The sequence below is a fragment of the Balaenoptera ricei genome, chromosome 12, assembly GCF_028023285.1.
Source record: "Balaenoptera ricei isolate mBalRic1 chromosome 12, mBalRic1.hap2, whole genome shotgun sequence".
Lineage (NCBI taxonomy): Eukaryota > Metazoa > Chordata > Mammalia > Artiodactyla > Balaenopteridae > Balaenoptera > Balaenoptera ricei.
In genome coordinates this window covers 80,385,227-80,406,635 of record NC_082650.1, presented here as the reverse complement: position 1 = coordinate 80,406,635, position 21,409 = coordinate 80,385,227, and the positions used below count along the sequence as shown (strand labels likewise).

Below are 21,409 nucleotides of genomic sequence, written 5' to 3'. Positions count from 1 at the left end.
CAACTGTTAAATGAAACAAGTTTTGACTATAAAATCTACCAACTACAAAGTTTGAGCACTTTTTGGAACAACTTCAAAGTACTGCTTAATTTATGCTAACATTCAAAACCAAGATATAAAATGCTATATTTTTATTATCCATCCTGGAAGTCTTTAGTAAACAGACAATATTTGCATGATAATGTAAAGAGAATTAAATTAGAAAAAAAAAGTACACTAGTTTTTCACTTTATATTTAGGTTATCAAGTTACAAAAAATTTCTCAGTGTAGTACCGAAATATTCTAGTTCAGCCGTTTTCAAAGTGTGTCCTGGGGACCCCTAGGGATTTTTCAGGTAAAAATTATGAATAGGGACTTCCCTGGCGGTGCAGTGGTTAAGATTCCGCACTTCCACTGCAGGGGACACGGGTTCGATCCCTGGTCGGGGAACTAAGATCCTGCATGCCACGCAGTGCGGCCAAAAAATTAAAAAAAAAAAAATTGTGAAGAATATGAAGACATTATTTGCTTTTTCAGTCTCATTCTCTCATGAGTGTACTGCGAGTTTTCCAGAGGCCACATGACATGTGATGTTCCAACAGACTGAATGTAGATGTGGATATAAAAATCTGCCTTCTATTAAGCCAGACGCTAAACATCCCCAAAAGTGTAAAACAATACCACTCTTCTCACAAATTTGGTTTGTTTAGGAACATAATTATGTTATAAAAAAATTTTACTTATATGGAATGAGTTTATTATATTTAAATGAATAAAAATATTTTAAAATTTGTTTTAATTTTTAAATGGGAAATATGAATAGATTAGAATCCACAAAAACAAAGGGACTGCAATAATTTTTACTAATGTGAAGAGGTGCTGAGGTGAAGAAGTTTGAGAATTGCTAATCAAATTCACTTAGATTCTTTTTAGAAAACTAACTGGAAGCTTGTACCTTTTGACTCCCTTTACCCATTTCGTCCACTCCCATGGATGAAGGGAGCTAAAAGGTACAAAACTTCCCAGTTATAAAGTATTCAAGCCACCATGAAGAGCACGGTGACTACAGGTAATAATACTGTATTGCACAACTGAAAGTTGCTGAGAGAGAAGATCTTAAAAGTTCTCATGACAAGAGAAAAAAATGCTTTAAGTATATGGTGACAGACATTAACTAGTGTGATGGTGATCATTTCACAGTATATACAAATACCAAATCATTATGTTGTGCACCTGAAACTAAAATAATGTTGTATGTCAATTTCACCTCAATTAAAAATAAATAAATAAATAACAAGGAAAGTCTGAGAGAATGTCATAGCCAAGAATGGCCTAAAAAACACATGACAACTTAAAAGAAAAGTCCACTTAGTAATGGCAATTTTAGTATGAATTCCTTATGGTAAGACAGATTTGGGGGGAAGTGAGGGATTAAATCACTTCATTCCATCTTGCAGTATCTGTTATACTCTAACTGCAAAAGACTGTGAATGATATTTTTTTAAAAAATTAGCTGATATTCGTTCTTCTAGGCTGAAGCCAATTAAGAGGAACCTACCTTACTTTTTATCATAATATTAGTGTCACAGAGACAATATGTAGCCATATTGTCACACTTTGAAAAGATAATTTAAAATAATAAAGAGTCTCGCACATAGTAGATGGTCAATAATTATTGGTAGAATGAATACTTCTGGAAAAGAAGTTCTAATATAAATTATACATACTACGTCTCTGCTTTGGAGATTCACAAAAGCACCATGACATTAAAGCCTCTGAAAAATCTTGATATATCTTTTCAATTTTGTTTAATGCACAATTTCACAAACTCCTTTAGTTACAGAATCCTTTTTTCCCTAATAGTATCATCATCTTGACTCAAAACATACTTTTTCAAGCACTAGTATGATTAAACAGAAAAAGCATTCAGAAGAAAATACAGCAGAATATAAAATTTTACAATTGTATTTATACTTCAATCTTCCCTAAAATAATTTACTTAAAAATTTAAAGTAAAAGTCTATAATATTTATAGGGTCCCTTCGACTTTCAAACTTGTAAATGATAATTATTCTAATGTGACTTTTTAAAATTGATCGGAATTCTTTTTAAAGTGTTTAACAAGGAAGTTCATTACTTGCTAACTTTAGTTTTTGTGATGATCCTGTTTCAGGGTCTCCTTGCAAATACATTTCAGGGAGTGAACTTGAAAATCTTCACTGCAGAACTGTATCTTTTTAATAAAATATTATGAATCCACTTTTTCCAACTAAATCTTTCCTTGATTATCTAGTATATTTCAATTGTTCAAAACCAACTTTCATTTTAAAGTTAGGAGACAATTTCAGTTCTTAAACGCCTCATGCTTTCTGGCTTTGAGACCTTGTGCAAACTGAGCCCTCTGCTAGAAATTTTTACCCCTGCAGCTCCACACCTCACTCTCCTTCATGTCAGTCTATGCCTCACTGTCTTCCATGACCTGCCTCTGTCTCTTCTTCGGGGACATTCTATCTTTGTGTTTCCACAGCACATTAAACTCCTTCCCAAACATTCCTTTACCCCACTCCCCGGAACTCTGTAGTACTTATCATACCATATTAAGTGTTCTTAACATATTTTGATACCTAGACCTCAGGAGGAATCTGATAGCTATGATCCCCTTCCCCTCCCCCCCCAAAACACATATAGGCCCTACCACTATCTTGCCCTGTTTTGGGGTTCATAAGACCCTGCACTATACTAAAATTGCCAATTTACTTTATCCATGTCCTGCCTAAGAACACAGGGGATTAGAACTTGTTTACCTGTCTACCCAGTACCTAACATAGTACTTACAGGTAAGTGCTTAATTATTAGATAAATGAATATATGAAAATACGCAGAAAAAAACTGACTTCTCTATCTAGCCATTAAAGGGTGAGGTTCTTTAAGGTCTGAGATCCCAGAGCCCAGTTCCAGACCCTCTCTTATTCTCACTCTATACTCTCTCCCTGAACCATCTTTATGCAAAGCTTCCCAAATTTATATCTATAGCCTAGGCTTGCACATCAAACTTTCTTAAAATACTCCTCTCCTTGGAGCCCCAAAGCCTCCTCAACTCAACATATCCAAAAGTAAACTCATGATGCTCATGCCAACCCCCCACCACCAAAAAGTTCCCTACTGTGGTGACTGGCAACACCATCTAACCAACCTAAAATCAAGAAGTCACATTTTTCACACTGTTCATTCCTCCCTCCCACCTCATTCCAAATATCCAAGCAGTCACCAACTCCAACTGAATTTTTCCTTCCTAGCCTTAAACCCATCTACCCGTCTCTATCTCCATAATAACAATCCAAGTTCAAATCATCTTTGCTATAAACTCCCATCTTTCCCACATCCACTCATGCCTTCTACAACCTCATTCAAATCTATTCTCTATATTGCAATTAGAATGCTCTTTCCAAAACAGAGATCTGGTCAGGTCACCTCTACCTAAAGCACTTCAGAGGCTTTCCTTGCTCTCTGGAGATCCAAATCCTTAACACGGTCTACAAGCCCTGAAGTACATGTACAGTCCATTACTACTTCTCTGCCTCATCTGGCACATTTACAGCCCTACACTCTCCAGACCCCACTTCTTTCCACATTTAGACACACTGGCTTTCTTTCAGGTTCTTTACCTGCACTCTCTCCTGTCAGGCTTTTCCATGTGGGGTGTACTCCCAGCATTTCCCCACGTCCCCTTGCCCAGACAACTCTTCTACTTGCTTCAGATCTTCCCTTCAATGAACTTCCTTTGTTTTCCTTCACCCTATTCAGTTTAGGTACATTATCTTAGGTGAACAGTCTTTGGTGACTTTTCCTTAACTCATGTACCAGTTCATGATTATACCTTTAACAATGTAATGATTTAATGTTTTTCTTCTCAACTTTACCGTAAACTACATGAGAACAGGGACCATCAGCTTTCATTCCTAGATGCATCATATATATACACACATCCCCAATACATATTTTAAAAAAGGAATAAAAACTATTTTTTGCTACTTTTTCTCAACATTATTCTTCATGAATATTAATCCATGCATTTCTGGTCAATATTTAAAATGTAAAAACAAAAACAAATTTTAAAAAATTAAAATAGCTCATTCATGGCTATACATACGTGATTTTTAATTTTTAAATTATTAAGAACCTTGTATCTTTAATATTAACTTAAGCTTTTTAGTCTGAATGAACTTTTAATTTACTAGTAAATAATTAAAAGTAAAGTCAAGACAATATTGTAATAAAATCCCTTATCCAAAAATGTCTATATCTGGATTCTCAGTAGTTGTCCATACACTATTATTAAGGAAAAACAAAACAAAACTTGACATTCTCAATTCTAATATGCCCATTACTTTTCAGGACCAGAGCTGCTTTCAAGCTCTTAAAGATATTCAACACATAAAAAGTATGACCAAATGGTAAAGTGTGATGAATATTAATAATACTAACATAGCTAACACATACTGGCTGCACACTAAATTTTAGGCCTTGTGATAATTGTTGTTTTACATGAAAAAGCTGAGTTAATGATTTTAATATCCGTAAGAGGTACGTTCCATTATTATTCCCATTAATAAAGAAATGATGGCACAAAAAGATAAAACAACCCTCCCAAGGTCACACACATTTAGTGGATGGTAGAGATGAGACAAACCAAGGCAATCTAACTCCCGAGCCACAATCATACAGCCCGTCCCCTACCTCCCCTCCAAAGTACCTACTGCCTCAGATATATGTATATATCAATGTTCAAGCAAGCTATAAATTAGACATTTTGAATAGTTTTCAACATATGCATTAAAGTGAGCCACAAAGAAATGTTTCAAAAGTTGACCTTTCATGTTGAAAAAAAATCCTTCTAGACCTAAACAGAGAAAAAAATACTTGGATATCTTTTTAAGGACCTTTTAAAAGTGAGCTTAGATCAATATATTCATTCCAACTACTTGATTTACCTGTGAGACCTAGAAATGCCAGTCCTTCCTCTAGGATGTAATTAAGAAGTCCTAATGAAAATAAGATCCACCTAATGTTTGGCACCAAAACGATCTGATTTGACCAGGCTCTTCACTTTATCCCTATGTCCCAAACACCTGACTGGTTCTAAAACAGTTTTTCAGATCTCCCACATCTGTTTTCTCACAATTTTGTCAGACTTGATAGGCTAGTTACTTCTGCTTCCTACTATGGTTCTGAGTTCTAAAAGCTCAGCTTCATGTAATACAGTTCTTATTTTTAGGTCTATTCTAGCATATAAACAAAATCATAAATTTTTAAAAACCCTATTCACTGTTTAATCACTCTATAAGGCCTATTACTAAAATCCAGCCCCTAAAATTCTCAAAACTTCTAAACTTACAATTTATAAATCTGTTACCATTATTACAAAGTGTAGGTTAAATTATATCTACACTTTTTAAAACAAGTTTACATTTTCTGAGCATTTTTTTTAAACTGTAATAGCTTTTCCACATAGAAAAAAAATATGGAATACTTACTCTGTGCCAAGTATGCTCAAAATTTATTTATCTTCACAAGCAAATAAGTTTAAGTATTTTCCTCATTTCACAGGTAAAGAAAACTGAGGCCCAAAGGTTAAGGTCACACATTTAGAAAGTAGGAGAAACAGGAATCAATCCGAGGTCTCCTGATTCTGAATTTAGTGTTATTTCTATAACACTACAGTTTCCTTCTCTAAACTTTAGTTTCCCCCCTCACTGTCAAACAGGCTCTATGATTACAAACTTAAATAAAGCCCATGTAACCATTTTTCAAGTCAAATCTTCTAAGCTGGGTAACAATTCTTAGAAGGACTCTTACAAGCTTATGACTTATTTGTACTTAGAGTAAAATAAAATTAATATAGAATCTTCCTAAGTCTCAAAATTAATCTTGGTGGTCTATTTATTCTTAAATAACTATGAATAAACATGCTCGAAAGACTTGTGTCTTATATTCAGAATTTGGTCAACCACCTAAGAATTCATTTAGATAATAATTCAGTTAGAATTATCAATGCAATTATCAATACATATTTGTCAAATAAATAAAATGCAATATTGCTCTTCCAAATTTTATTCATTACAATCTGACTATATTTGTTTAAAAAAAAAAAAAAACCCAAAACTCTATCCAGAATTAAGGTTTCCACAAACCACAAAGTAAGGATGCTCTATAAAAAATAATTTAAAACACAACAAAATGACAAAGCTTAAATTTTTAAAATAACATTTTGAAGTTTTGTTTTTAAATCAAGTCAAATGTGCTACGCAAAATCTGTGCAATAAGAAATCTTCTTTAAAACATTATTTACTTAGAAAAGTATAATTTAAACCTATGATTCTGTTGAAAAAGTTATTGTCCATTAATTTTAAGATTAAAAATTCTTAAACTGTTTATTCTTAAAATGCCACTGTAAATAATCTTAAGAGAACAATCAGTTTCATTTTTAGTAATGTTTCAGTTTCAAACACCATACTCAAAATAACTAACATCACACATATAACGGCTGTGTAAAGTTGTTTCAGAAAATGCGTACTTCTCCAAGTTGACTAGAATTTAGTACTTCCACACCCCAAAACTAAACCAGAATCAAGTAACACAAGTAAAGGTAAGTATTTCTTGCATTTATACTATAACCTCTGCCAAGACAGGCTATGTGCCTGTTCTTTATCCAGAGACCAAATGGGTCATGCTACCGTGACCACAGCCATCTGGAGCCCAGAATAAACGGATTCCTTATGTGCTTCCTTTGCAGCAGGCTGCTATCACCCATGTTGCCATGAATAATTTAAGCCTTATACCTCAAATCTCACTCCTCTTACAATTTAAATGAGTTTTAACTAAAGCAGAAACTGCATCACACCAATGCTGCTACCCCAATTTTCCTAAAATCAAAAGCTTCTCATCCAACCATCCTTTTCATTATCTGTGATCCCTGAGCTTAAATAAGGCCGCTTTTGTGTATGTGCATATACGTGTGTACGTGCGTGAGGCAAGTAACTAAGGGTGGACCGGCTTCACATCTGACGTCTCCCTCCTCTGTAGTGACCAAAGGTTCTCAAACTTTTGTATTTCACTGCTCAATAGCACAATTTTTTATTTTTAGTACCCTGAATTCTCAAATGCCATAATGAAAAAAAAAAAACTGTCATTTTCCCTAACCTGTTATAAAATGCTTACCCTCCTCTATATTCCATATACTCAACAACGTATTTATTAAGTCCAAAATAACTTGTTTTCACAAATTACTCATATGTCAACAACAGAGGTTCTCACAAACAAGACAGAAACTTTACACATTTAAAACTTCCAGAATTTTCAATTTGGTTCCTATTATATAATAGTCTTTATCACTTTTAAGTATAATTACAAAAGCAACTTAAACATTCTAAACAAATTTGCTGTTAAAATCTTTTTCTCTAATACACTCATTTTAATGCTTGACTTTCCTGAAGTCAATTAAAAGTACATTAAAATAGGAAATTATTCTAAATGTATATACTTAGTACTCTGTTAACTAATGGCCACTTTGCTTAGTACTAGGGTTATTTTTCCATGAATTCTAAAATTTATATGTGGAAACTACTAGTAAGAATGAAATTCACCTACCTGGTATTACTTGTCCAAAATAAGTTGTGTAAAATACAATTTTATTTGCTATAATTCTGTAGTGACATGATAGATAACCACAAAATTGAGGAAAAAGAAGAATGGCTGCAAGAGGCGAGAAAAGTTTCTAGACAAAAGAAACAAAAAACTTGTGGTCTATCTGACAAAGAAATTCTGTATGGACTAAAAGACTGACATTCATAGGATTTATTTAACCAAATACTCACTTAAGAATAAATTCAAAACGGTCCTTTTAAAACTCTGCTTAAAACAGAAATACCTTTAAGCCACATTACGAAACAAAGTATCTCCTCCTATTTCCAAAAAGAATACAAAGTATTGTGATGATTTTAAATTACGAAAATCTCTGTACATAAGGAACCAGATGCAACAGCCAAGCTCCCTTCACATATTCCTAAGTGCCACCTGATCATTACCAAAAGAGCTTCATATATCCTCTAATCAATTCTGCACATTTCAACCACCCGAACATTTCTTAATGTTAACTGTTCCACAAATACAGTCATAGTTAGAATCACTATACAGACCAACAAAATTTTTCTAGAAATCTACCCACAATGTTTTAAAAATGATTTATTTTTGATATTTACTATACTTCTTTCTTTGTATCTTAGGCTTAATTATTTTATCCTTGAATCTACAAAGTAACTATACTACTAGTACCTTCTAAAGTTTTAAGCAGCCGGTTTTATATGGCAACTACTATATTCAGAAAGTTATGCATACTTGTTTCTGAAATTAAAATGTTTTTTCTTAAATTTTTATACAACGTTAGAAAGCTATAGTTGGAACAACCTTTACTACTACTACTAAAGTTCTGATAATAGCAAACACAAACCCTTACATAGTATTTGATTTGCACCAGTTTTTACTCTCATAATCTTACAAAGTAGGAGCTATTATTAACCCATTGTACAGATTGGGAAACAGACTCCAACAGTACTTTTCTGCCTCAGAACAATCATAAAACACCACTGTGCAGTTTGGGAGGGCATAATCCAACTCCCCGTTTATATTCATGCCACTTTACAATTATTCAGGAGTATTAAGAATTTAACAGGTATTTATTTTAAAATTTTTGTAAAGGCCTCAAACTCTTTAAAATAATGGTATAAGTATCAATAGAATAATTACATGTATAAGAAAGGATGAAGATTTGCCTACTTCAGCCCTTCAGTATGTACTATTCCCTTCACGTCTAACATTTTTTCTTCATTATAATGATTATGAGACATGAAAACCGTGTTATGAAGACTACCAAGCAAAGCTTACTATTTCACTGATACTCTATTAAAAAAGGAAATAAGTCTACTACACATTTAATTCATTATATGCCACCCCCCTTTCCAAAATTGATACTGGTTAAATTTTGACAGTACTGTTATCTTTAATATAGAATGGGAATCCCTGATTCAAAAACATTTAATATGTTATCTTTTTTTTTTTTTTTTTACCTAAAACTGGTCTCCTAGGTTTTATACCTTAACTTTCACATTAATCAGAATACTCTAAATAAACACACACTTAAGATATATACTTAAGTAAATCCTATTTATGGTTCCTATTCATTTCTGAATTTAAGACCGCCAATAATTTATGAAAACCAGTACTTAAACCACGGTGAAAACATATTAATTATAAAGAGATAGTCTACAAAGTGGTTGTGTCTCAAAAATCATCTTTTCAAGGAGAAATGATTCTACAAACTAAGAACAGCATTACAAAAAGCAATTTCCTAAAATGCATGATTTGTCTAAGTCTACTTTTCTGTGTTTTAGATAATGAAACTCCAGAATGAAAAAGTTGAGCTCTTAGAAACAATGCACTACGACTTCTAGTTAAAAATCAGATTTCAATTCGCTTATCTGACAAGAATGAGATAACAGGGGCCCAGAGAAATTCCTGACTTGCCAGAGGTTAACCTGCAGGCTAACTGCAGGCAGGGCTAAGATCACAACCCCCAGTCTCCTGATTCCCAATCCTTTCCCTTGAATACAAAGATTTCTAATAAAGTGGAATCAGTTTTTAAAAAGCAAATACCACTACAAAAAAACAATAATTATTGTATCATAACAGATTAGCAAAACAAGAACGCAGTTTTGGAAAATAATGCCTCGTAGGCAAGAAATGTAGTCAGAGTCCCAAATCTGGGCAAAAAGGCTTATAAATTCCGCCTCAAGATCTCATAAATATGCAACTTAAATTATGTCGCCACTACTTAAGGTGACAACTAGAGAGCGAAACTTAATAAACCAACTAATTTCACTATTCAAACTAAGAAATAAATAAATGACAAAGTCTTCTCTTTGTCCAAAAATTAGTTGTTTTCTTATTCTGTAAAGTTGCCTCCTTATGCTTGACTCCTTTTAAAAAAATAAAAATTCTAATGAAAGCTTAAAAAATGCCCTTTTGCTTTAAAAGCAACCTCATACTTTTTAAAAATAGAAAATCTGATTAAACATATATCACTGAGCCAAAAAAATTTTTTAAACCTTTTAACTTCCTATCAAATTCCATCCACTTTTAAAAATGTTTTAAGTCTTAAGATAGACAGTAATAACCATAATCCTGTTTAACAATACCTTTACCAATGACACTTTAAAAAAAAAAAAAGTTAATACGTTTATTTCAACTCTGTAAACTTTTAAACTGCTCTTAAAACTCCACTTTCTGCTTGGTCAAAACTCAACCACTGTGATTTTATCTGCAGCCTGACTGCAGATGCTGATCTATGCTTGTTTTTAAGCTCACAAATACAAATATTATACCCCTTCCTAAATAGCTGTAATTTGAGGTTCTCTAGAAATTTCAATTTGACATACAAATTCTCCCATTTAAAATATTATCCAATTTATCGGTTAACGTAAGCAACAAAATTTCCAGGTAGAGGTAAACACTACTGAAACTACAAACAATAGTTATTACTTTGGCTTCACTCACCAAAATAATCTTCAAACCAACGTTATGTAAGTTCAATTTGATAGGACACAAAATAAAACTTTTTTTCAGTCTTAGGAATAAATTAAGACAATAGAGAATGATGTACAAGAGACTTTGCATGTGCTCACCTAAAATATGCAAATCACATAAAATTGCAAAATCCTACTATTAAACAAAAAAGTAGTCAAATACCTAGGATTCCAAAATCTCTTTAGAGCTAACTAAATGTCAACCAAAAGTCAAACGAAATTAAACCAAATACCATACACCTAAATATACAGTTCGATGGGTATGAAAGTACCTCAAATGGTGCCTCGGATCCAGCTGATACAGAGTGAGTAATGTGCTGAACGAACGAAACGAGAAAATGAGCCAGAGAACCCTGAAGTCTAATGAGAATTCTTAACTATCTCATGAGCGTGCCAACATGACTGCTCTGGTAAAAAGGTCTGGAAACACTCTGAGCAAGAAAAAACACTTCCATGCAAAATAGGTGGATTTTGATAAATAACACACTGATAAAGGCACTGCTTATGGTAGCCTAACTCAAGTCTGATAAAGAGACTAGGAATATAAATTCATTTTACTAATATTTGAGAGGTGAGAAACTCGCTCAAAAAAAGCTGAAAAACACTGGTAACCCTGTTTTTATTGGAAAATAAAATGATATTCCTACAAGGACTAGACATTCTCATAATTTGGCCAGATACCACTGGCCACTTCATTTAAAAAACATAAAAATAGCGTTACCAATAGTCTCCACATTAAAAAGAACACAGCAACCTTCAGTGACTTGGGGTTTGTGGGGTTTTATAAAACGCAAAGATGAATGTGGTTAAAAGAGAGGCAAAGATGAGTTCTGTCCAGTTCTTAAAAATGGAATATTATAATCTTTATAATTCTTTAAATAACAAGAAATACCTGGAAATCCCCTTAAGATTCTGTCAAGTATTTACAAACCTAAAAATTAAACATTGCTGTTATTGAATCTTGGAGTTTGCTTCAAGCTCCATTCATTTCAGCCAAGTAGTGAATAAGACTAGTTGAAATCACTACGTACTTGAACAACTAACAGTATGGAAATGAATGTGCTGTTAACTCTCTACTCAATTAACTAAACCTAAGTACGCTTGCTTATTTCAATAGCTGTGAGCACTTACCAACAACCTATACTAAATCATAACACATTTAGACACAACAGTTAGATGTTCTATATGCAAGTGAAACAGGAGCCATCAAAAATCATGTCATGCCTTCTTCCATCTCGCTGAAGGCATTCAAAGCTAGCTCAAACTTCCTGATCCTTTCAGAAACCCTCTTGAAGTAACATTGTAACTATCTTAAAACATCAGCTGCAAACATGTCTCCGAAAAATCAATGCACCGCATAAATTTCAAAGGCTCGATGTGCCCCAGTGACTGCTTTAACACACACATCACACACATACGCATACAACCTAAATCAGAGGAGGAGGAGAAATTAACGCGGAAAACAGAACTCCCGAATACACATACCCCACTGTTCCATTCACAATCCTTCAGGGGATCAGGACCACTTTTAGAAATCAGTTTTCAGAAATGACTAAAATACTCAATTCGGAAACCCACAAAATTAAGAGAGGTATTTTTCAAGCGCCTGACAAAATACATCCCGCTGTAAAACTGAAAAACTTTTACTTGCCAATCGCCACTCCACAGTAAATGTACGTGTAAAAAAAAAATCAACACTTCTTCAGGGGCCTCCAATGGCAGCTTTTAATTTAACGTGGGGCCTAACGCGAGAATTAGCAAAATGAAAAAAAAGCCTGTTAAACTTCTGGCTTTAGGGTGTTAACACGCTTTACACTTCTGCGAAAAAAGCTTCCGTGGATGCAAGATGCGCCCGCTGGCCAACGAGCACCAGCCGGCCGAACCCCTCCGACGAAACAAACAAACAAACAAAAAAAACCTAGCACTGAAGGTAAAGGAAAGCCACAGAAACGGAAGAGGAAAAAAAATAACGTCTTGCCACGGTTCTGCGGCGGCTGAATAGGCGGCTTGTGAAATGCTAATGCCACTTCGGAGCAGTTAGTCACCAGCTATTGTGTGCGGCAGGAGAAAGCCGAGCCGAGCGCGCGTGCAGAGCGAGCAGGCGAGCGAGCGCGCCCTCCTTCCTCGCGCCGCCGCCGCCTCGCGCGCGCCCCCGCGCCCGCACGGACGCGCGCGCCGGCCCCTCCTCCTCCGGCCTTGCACTGCACAACACTCATGACGTATCTTTATTTCTAGCACATTAACAAAATATCACAAATAAATTGTCGGCAGCCCCTGCGGCCCCGGGGTGCGGGTCTCCCCGGCCACTGCCCCCCGCAACCCCCGCGCCGGCCTCCCAACCCTCCCCGTGGCCTTCGGAGCTTTCAGGTTCTGGGGCCAAGTTTTTGTCTCTGTAAAAAAATTGCGGGAAATTCAATTTTTATTCGACTCGGGGAAAAGTTTCTTTGCTCCGCGACGTGAATGTCTCACCAGATTCTGGTAGGTCCTGGGATGCTCCTTCCCGGTCCAGTCGGTGCGCCGGGGCAGCAGCTGCGGGGAGAGGACGCCCCGTGAGCCCGGCCCCCGGCCCCGGCCCGCCCGCGCCCCTCCCCCGCCCTCCCCGCGCCCCGCCGGGGACCCCGAGCCCCGCGCCCCGCGCCCCGGCGGCGGCGGCGGCGGCGGCGGCGCAGCGGCCCAGGGGCGGCCGCGCGGCGGCGGGACGCGGCGGGCCGCCGCCGCCCTTACCTCCTTCTCGGCCACCTCACGGATCAGCACCTGCAACAACAAAGCGGGGAGAGCTGAGCCCCGCGCCCCGGGCCGCGGCCCCGCCGCCGCCGCCGCCAACGCCGCCGCCGCCGCCGCCCTCCCCCACGCCCGCGAGCGGCGAGCGCCGGCCCGGCCCGCGCCGCGCGCCGCCGTACCTGAGCCGCCTGCTGACAGGGTCCATCTTCCAGGAACCGGGCGATGAGGAAGTAGAGCTCTGCGCGGGAGAGAGGGACGGGGAGACACACAGGCTGAGCGGCCGGGCGGCGGGGGGCGGGGGACCGCGGGCGGAATCGCCCGGTGCCAGCGGCCCCGGCAGCCCCCCGACTTACCCGATCGCAGCTCCGAGAGGCCTTTCCTCTCACAAGACATGTTTATGGGTCACTTCGGGGCCGCCGGCGGGACACCCCGCCGCCGAGGGGAAGCGGGGATGGTGCCGCCGCCTGCCCTATAGCTGTCACTGTGTGTTCACGAGCCGAGCCTCGGCTCCACCATTCAAGCAACGGCGGCGGAGGCGGAGGAGGAGGAGGAGGAAACAACAACTCTCAGGCAGCGGCTACAGGCGCCGCCGCCGCCTCCGCCGTGGATCCCTCCGCCGCAGAAAGGAGTCCGCCGCCTTCGCGGCCCCGGGCTCGGCCTGTCCTCGGCCCGCGCCCGCGCCCCCGCCCCCGCCCCCGGCGCAGAAAAAGGAGTGCCTCCGACCCCGCGGCCCCGGCGCCCCGGCAGCCGGCGCGGCGAGACCCCCGCCAGCGGCTCCCCGACCGAAGGTGCGATTTATTTATTTATTTCCAGTCGAAGATGTCGGAGCCGGAGCCGCCGGTTGGCTGGAAGGCGCTTTCTCTGTGGAGGCCGACCTCGGGAGGGAGGGGGCCGGGGACGGCTCCGCGGAGGGATCTGACGCACACGGAGCCGCAGCACAGGCTCTATTCAGCGGCGCTGGCTGGGGCTGAGATGGAAGTTAGTTTCTGTGTAGCAGAAATAGGAAACAAATGAAGCAAAACTGCCCAAAGAGGGGAAATGCCCCGAGGATGGGTCTCACTCTCACGCGCGCGCACAGACACACACGCAGAGAGCACTCTCACGCTGGGCAAACTCGGGATCGCGCTACCCTGCCCGAGTTGAATGATAGTGTTTGGTTTCTGTCTCTTGCCATGTGCATGTGTATAAATGCTGCGGATTGGCATCTGTGTAAGTCTTGTCCTGCGTTATTTCTGCAGCCTATGCAAAGTGTTGTGTAATTTATTGGAGTGCTGTATATTGCAATAGAGGTTCAGGCGCTTTTTGTTGAGCACTTGCGTTTGCAAGCCCGTTATTTGCTGAAGACACCTCTGCGTGTCTTTTATTACTGCCATTGCCTTAAGCGTACATTTAAAAAATGTTTTTCATTGTTATATGGGCAGAGCGAACTCCTGATCTGTACTTCAGATACTCTGTTTCCTCGTTACAAAAAGGCTAGTAATGGCTAATTAGGGATTTGGGATTAAAGAACCTTAAAGCTTTTTCTAAGTGTTTACAAGAAGGAATAATGTAAACCTGAGCGAAAGGAAAGAACGTTAATATTTATCTCTAACTGATCTAGAGGTAATGTACTGACAGATCAATAACCTACCGAAGGATAACGAAAGAGTATAGTACGCTTTAGCCAAGGTGATTGGTGATTAAATTATTTAAATTATCTGTGTGTCTTGCAGTTGACTTCGTCATGCTAATTAATGGCTTCTAATTTGAGGTGTAAACCATTCCTGTTTACAGTTGATCACAGGAAGACTTCTTGGAGACTGACGAAAAGAGAAAAAAATTAATCTTTCGTAAATTAGTATGTAATTACCGGTTTTATATGCTAAATCATACATCTGCCTTTTGCTGATGAGGATAAGGGCCTTGTTTTTTAAAAAACGAATATGGGTGAAATTAATGGAAACAATGGAAAAAGCCATTTGTTAGGAAACAAGGACACCAAGCGATATTTATCTCCAGATGATTTAAGCACTTTTCAAAAAGACTTGAGAGTTGATTTTTTTGTTTTTTAAGGATTGCATTTTAAAGGGAATTAGGATAGTCGTTCTTTTGTTAACATTTAACAAAAGAGTCTCCTTAAAATTTTTAGATAATAAACTGCATTTTATGGACCTGTTCTAAAAAGGTTATTTATGGGGAAAGGACCAACAAGCTGCATTGTGGTTTTCTAGATTGCTTCCTCAACCCTTGTACCCTCCTAGCTCCTTACATTCCTGGTGGGAAATACTTGCTGCAACTGCCTTGGGCTGCATTGCAAGACTGCACCGGTGTGATGCCTTGTACTGAAACAGCCAGAAATCACCGTACATGTGAGAAAGAGGAAAAAAACACCTACACCTGTTTGGAGTAATAGGATATAAAAATTGCCTTTTATAACAATCTTAACCAAATTTTTTAAAAAACAGAAGTTACCATGACTTGTCCTATTGCAGTAGGGTTATCAGAGTCATTGTTATTTATTGAAATGGCTATCCTTCAAGTACTAAAAATATTTGCATTTTTAAAGACATTAGTTCCATTGTAACTATGATAGGTAAAGTAGCTTGCTTCTAGATGGTTAGGTTTAAAAAGATGGACATTTAATATGCCTTTTTGCAATTCTGTTTATTTCCGTGACACATGCTTTCTATTTTATCTTAACTTTTAAAAAAGTATCATATTCGTCAAATAATTGTGATTTTTTACATTACGATGTTCTTCAAATAAACAGATTTTTTTTAGGAACTAAACATAGTTAGAATTTTGTGATTTTTAAAATGTTTGCATTAGTCTGATTCTTACTAATAGATGTTTATCCTTGCTAAGGAAAAGAACCCCAATTATGACATGGAATATAAAATTACTCTGGGTAAAGTTTTCTATATATATCTTGTGAGTAGTATGTAAACATGGAAAGCTAGTATGAATAGCTCATGTATGCTTTTCATTTAGAAGCTTTTCCTAAGTATGCTACTAGTACTTAGCTCCTAAAAAAATTTTAAGGAAAAATTTCCTTCTAAATTTTCTGAATATGATGTTCCTGTCATTTTGACTAACCTTTGACAATGTTTATAGTTTCTTTTTCAAAGACCTAATTTGAAGATAGTTGTGAACCTGCCTTTGAACTAATTTGTAACTATCAGTTTGTTATAAGAAAATATAGGTTAACTGCTAAAAATTAAAACTTCTTTTCAGCCAACTAAATTATTTGTTTTTAACAATAGATGTTAATTTGAATTCTACTAAGTTCTTCAAATGTGACAAATACTCCTTTATAACATTTTAATTTCTTTAAACATAAAACATTTCTGGAATCTGACATCATCAGTTAACTATAGGGTTTATTATGTCATTTATTGTGCATGTGTACACAAAAAGGCAGCACATATCAAATAGGAAGAAAATCTTACTTTGAAGTCCTAAATTTTAGTTCCCAGGGCAGTGGCATTCTCAGCTAACTTTTGCATATAAGGATAGTTCAAATTCCATCTATATCCCTTTCTATTTGTTTATTTTAACATTTTCATGGACTTCAAAAATAAAATGTCAATTTTAAAAGATTTTCATACCCTTTTTTTTATAAGAAGGCTAAAAAAATAGTAAAAGTTTGGAAAGCCAACAACTACTGTTTTTATATAATACAGCCTCTAGGAGATTACAAACTTCGTGCAATGTAAAAGCTCCTGTGAAATTCATTGCTTCACTTGGCATCACATGAAACAAGATAAACATTTAACAGAAAGTCTGTCTTGATTGTGATAAGTTACTATTCTAATGAAATAATCAAATGCTGCCATTCAAGTTCTTCCTGGAACAAGATGGGATAGTTTATAAATAAAAAAATTCAACCACATTTATGAAATTTAGTTTGCTTCCACTAGTATGGTGAACTCAAAAAAACTTAGTTACAACTTTTAAGATGATATATTAAATCTTTTGTGTGTGTGATATTATACTTTTTTTTTAATAGCAAAAGCTTTGTCCTATAAAGTGTAGAAATGGAAAAGTAGGAAACACGCTTCTTCAAAAACCACCTTTTTTAATCCTCAGCTGCCCTAACAACAAAATACCATTGTCGAAAGAGTGTTGTTTTACACACCACATTCCTCCTTCTGGATTGTTCCCCAGTATTGTTCTGTCCATGTTGGTCTGACTTTCTCCCTCTCAACACACATCTTCTTCTTCCTTCACAAAGCTTGAATATGTATCAGATTTGAACCATGTAAGTAGATATTACTATTTGGCTGCTACAGAAAGAATAGAGAGAACCAACTTTAGTAAGCCAACTCATTATTTAACACTTTGTATTGTCTCCCTTATGTCTCACTGAGAAACCTTTTTGCTGAAGTTAGAGCACCATTCCTTTTAATCTGTAACAAAGATTAGCTGGTTATCAACAATCATATAATCCCTTACTTATTTAAATGTTATTAGTAATTTACCACTCAATTTTTTTTCCTCCAAATTAAATTATTCTAGTAGCTTAGATTTTTAAATGTCTTAGTTTGTATGAGAAGGAGAAATACATATCTTCATTGAAAAAAAAAACATTACACACACACATACACACATCACTTCATGAGTTCACAGTACAGCTACAAAGATTAAAGGAGAAAAACACTTTTAGAACACATTCCCCCAAGATTTGGAGCAACGCAGTGGATGAAGTAGAAAAAGCTGTTCCGGATGGCAGGAAACTTAAAGGAGAAGTCTGTAGGCATGTTCTATTATATGATGATGTCTGATGGATTCAGAGTGGGCTTTATCGAACAGGAAACAGTGGAATAAGTGAAGGTAGACTCAGGAGAAGGGATGCAGAGACTTGAAAAGTTGCTAATGGTGGTGTATTAAATAAAGCATATATGATCAATGTGGTTCTAAGATGGAATTTGAGGACAGAAAATGTAGCCACTTGCATTCATATGTACCTGAATTCATAAACTTTGAGAACCCCCAAGAAGAAAAATTATTTTATTCATGGAAAGGGAGAGGTTTGTCTGACGAGTTAGTGAGGAACTTCTACATAATCAGAATCAAGGACACCAAAGCAGACACTGTTGGTGAAGAAAGAGAATGGTTGTTTAAAAGAATAAGATCTGACCACCAGAGTGCCCACAAGGCTGCCTTGAGACTCAAATATGAAAATAAGACGTACAAAAAGTAAGATCCAACTCAAAATTGAGAATGAAGCCAATTTAGATTTAAGCTGACTTTGTAATCAAAAATGGTGTTTCCATTTTCTAAATTCCTATAGAAAGGCATGTCTCATTATACCACCTTATTTGTAAATTGCCTTCATTTATATATGTATATATATATATACGTATATATGTATATATACACACATCCTTGGCAAAGATCCCCTTGACTCATGCATCTGTTGCTTTATTTCCTTCAATGGATATAATCATACCTATTTGTTGAAATGGTGATTAGCTAACTAGCCTAAAGAATGAGTTCTGTTACACATTTATAAAGTTTAAAATAATATTGATACCAAGTAGATCTCTCAAATGAGATGTGTGTGTTAAAAATTTAAGAGAAAAAAGAGAACCTTTGAATTTGATTTTGAGATTACACCTACGAATTCCATTGCATTCAAAGTTTTCATGCTTACATTTGAACACGTACAAATAAAGGTGCATATTAAGTGGCTATAGTGGATTTTTTTCATGCTTATCCAAACTTCCAGCTGACAGTGATTTATAGAAAAACTAATATAGCCTTTAAATGGAATCTCCTGGTAAGAACATATGTATTATTTCCTCTCAACAGTTATTAGAAGTGGTGTCACTGAGTATCATTAAGGAACATCTTTCTTAAGAATATTGAGTAAGTGGTATCATATGAGAACGAAGAAATATGTTGCCTTTTTGTCTTGCCATCCTCACCTCTCTGGTTTGCACATGTTACACTTTATACTTGTTTCCTCTTTCATTGTTTTGGGGTTTGGGGTAAGTGTATGTATAAGAGTTGCACCTTTCCCTGCTTCCTCACCTTTTCAGTTTTTTCAGTGTCTCTATAAAATTTTCCTTCTTTTCCATCATTGAGACTTTCATTCTAATGGTAAACCAAATATAGGAATTAAGATATATAATTAATTTGGATATATCCTAAAAGCTCTAAAAATGTGAAGATGAACCTATTCTTTGTTTCTTATAGTTGAAAGTGTTGCACACTAAAATCTTCCACCTCTCTTATTTTCAGCCTCCTGGTTATTTTACAAAAGACGAGAGAAACAATTTACACACCTGGTGTGAAAAGGAGGGAAGAAAAAGCCTTCCTTTACTTTTTCATAAGGAAAGAAACGAAGTGCCAAGCAGTAAGCATTTTCTGTTTGTGAAGTATATATACAATTTTGTTACAAAATTTTTCCTATTTCAATATTTTTTGCCAAAGTCAAGGTAAGTTTGGCCTCTTTAGACATTAGATTTTCTGAGTTAGAGGAATTACTAATTTTTTTAGAAGTTATTTTTGAAGTAATTAATGCATCTTTCCGACTCTAGTTTGTGAAGTTTCCAGTCTAGTAGTGACTGAAGAGGACTGCCATTGACTCAAAGCACTGTCTGGTCAGTACTGCGTAACTTCACCTCTTTGAAATATTTAGGATGGAAATTCACTTCATTTTCAGAGCCAGATCCCATCATGCCCATAAAAATGTTCGAAAAAGAAATCCTTGATGGACACACGATGGCAAATTTCCATGGCACAACGGTAAGATATTTTTCCCTAACGCCTGTGAATATCGCATTCTTTTATTAGGATAATAATTACAAAGGTCATTTCCCCTTTCAATCAGCCAGTTTCTCATGTGGCCTCTTCTTTTTCTTTTTATGACTAAGAGAATATTTTAATAGAAATTTTTTTTTTAAATATGAAAAAGAAAAAGAAAGAGGAACTTCAGTCACAAGTTCCAGTGACCTGTACTACTTCTGTGAAGCCATCTTTCTGTTTCCCGGGCAAAAATTTTTGAGTGGACATAAGGACCGAAAGTCCACCTTTAATATCTCTCCCTTGTCTCCATGTGCCATTTCTACTGCTGTAGTGTCCTCATTGCAACATTCTGTGCATCTGCTGAACAATCATCATTGAAACACTGGCTTGCAGCTTGACCCTCATTGTGTACTTTTAGTCCAACACATGGAGATGCCCTGTTCACCAGAGGCTGACGGTAGAGACGAGAGCTAATCTGAAGCAGCTGAGACCCCCCCTCTGATGGCTACACCTGGAAAGCAGAGGTTTCTGTGATAGTCTGGCCAATCTGCAGAAATTATCAATTATGAAAACCTGACTTTATTTAGCAGCAATAACAATTTATTGAATGGACTACAAGAGATATGAATCAATGGCTATGCATACCATTCAAATTTTAACTACAAGGAATTCACATTCCTGAAATAAAAACAAACAGCACTTAGAGACTGTTTTTGTGTTTTAACCTAATTGCTTTTAGTATAAAATATTCATATTTGATAAATACTAGCAGGATTAAATTCCACTGTTATTTTTAGTAATACAAAGTAACATAAAATTTTGTGAAATAATCAAGTGTGATATAGGTAAATGTGAAAGCATTTTTGGAAACACCTTTTGAAATGAGTGTATGATTTCCATATTTTGTAAAAATTTAACTAATTTCTGACAGATTAGTTTCAGTTCTCCAATATAAACTATGAAGAGATTTGAGTCAAGAAGATCTCTAGTCAAAGTTAGATTGAAAATTTGCGAACCTAGGGTCAAGAATTGCATTGATGCCAAAAATTTTTATAGTGCTCCAGGTTTTCCTTTTCCTTTTAGTTTCTTAAAGTTACATACATATATTATCATTCTTTAAAAATTTGATTCTTTTTAACTAATATATTTATGTTTCAATACATTAATATTTGAAGTCTAGAAATCAAGTCTCCTTAACTCGGGAGAAGTTTTTAAAACCTCTTTGTGGTGGAAAAATATCAAACATTCAAAAAAAGTAAAGAAAATGGCAGTATGATCCCCAGGTACCAGATTCCCAGCATTCATAATTATCCACATTTGGACAATCCTCTACTATCTA

The 21,409-nt window shown here is 36.7% G+C and overlaps 1 protein-coding gene across 3 annotated transcripts in view; it reads right to left on the bottom strand.

Annotated features, from left to right (window-relative positions):
* Window positions 1–14,004, bottom strand: part of PHIP (pleckstrin homology domain interacting protein) — a 126,510-nt gene extending 112,506 nt beyond the window's left edge. For all 3 annotated transcript variants that reach the window (XM_059941756.1, XM_059941759.1, XM_059941758.1), the window contains exons 1-4: window positions 13,692–14,004; window positions 13,518–13,576; window positions 13,342–13,371; window positions 13,087–13,146 (exon numbers count right to left, since the gene is read on the bottom strand). In XM_059941756.1, the coding sequence (XP_059797739.1) occupies window positions 13,087–13,146; window positions 13,342–13,371; window positions 13,518–13,576; window positions 13,692–13,731 (189 nt within the window). In that variant the 5' untranslated portion in view covers window positions 13,732–14,004. The remainder of the gene's footprint in view (window positions 1–13,086; window positions 13,147–13,341; window positions 13,372–13,517; window positions 13,577–13,691) is intronic.
* Window positions 14,005–21,409: the final 7,405 nt, after the last annotated feature.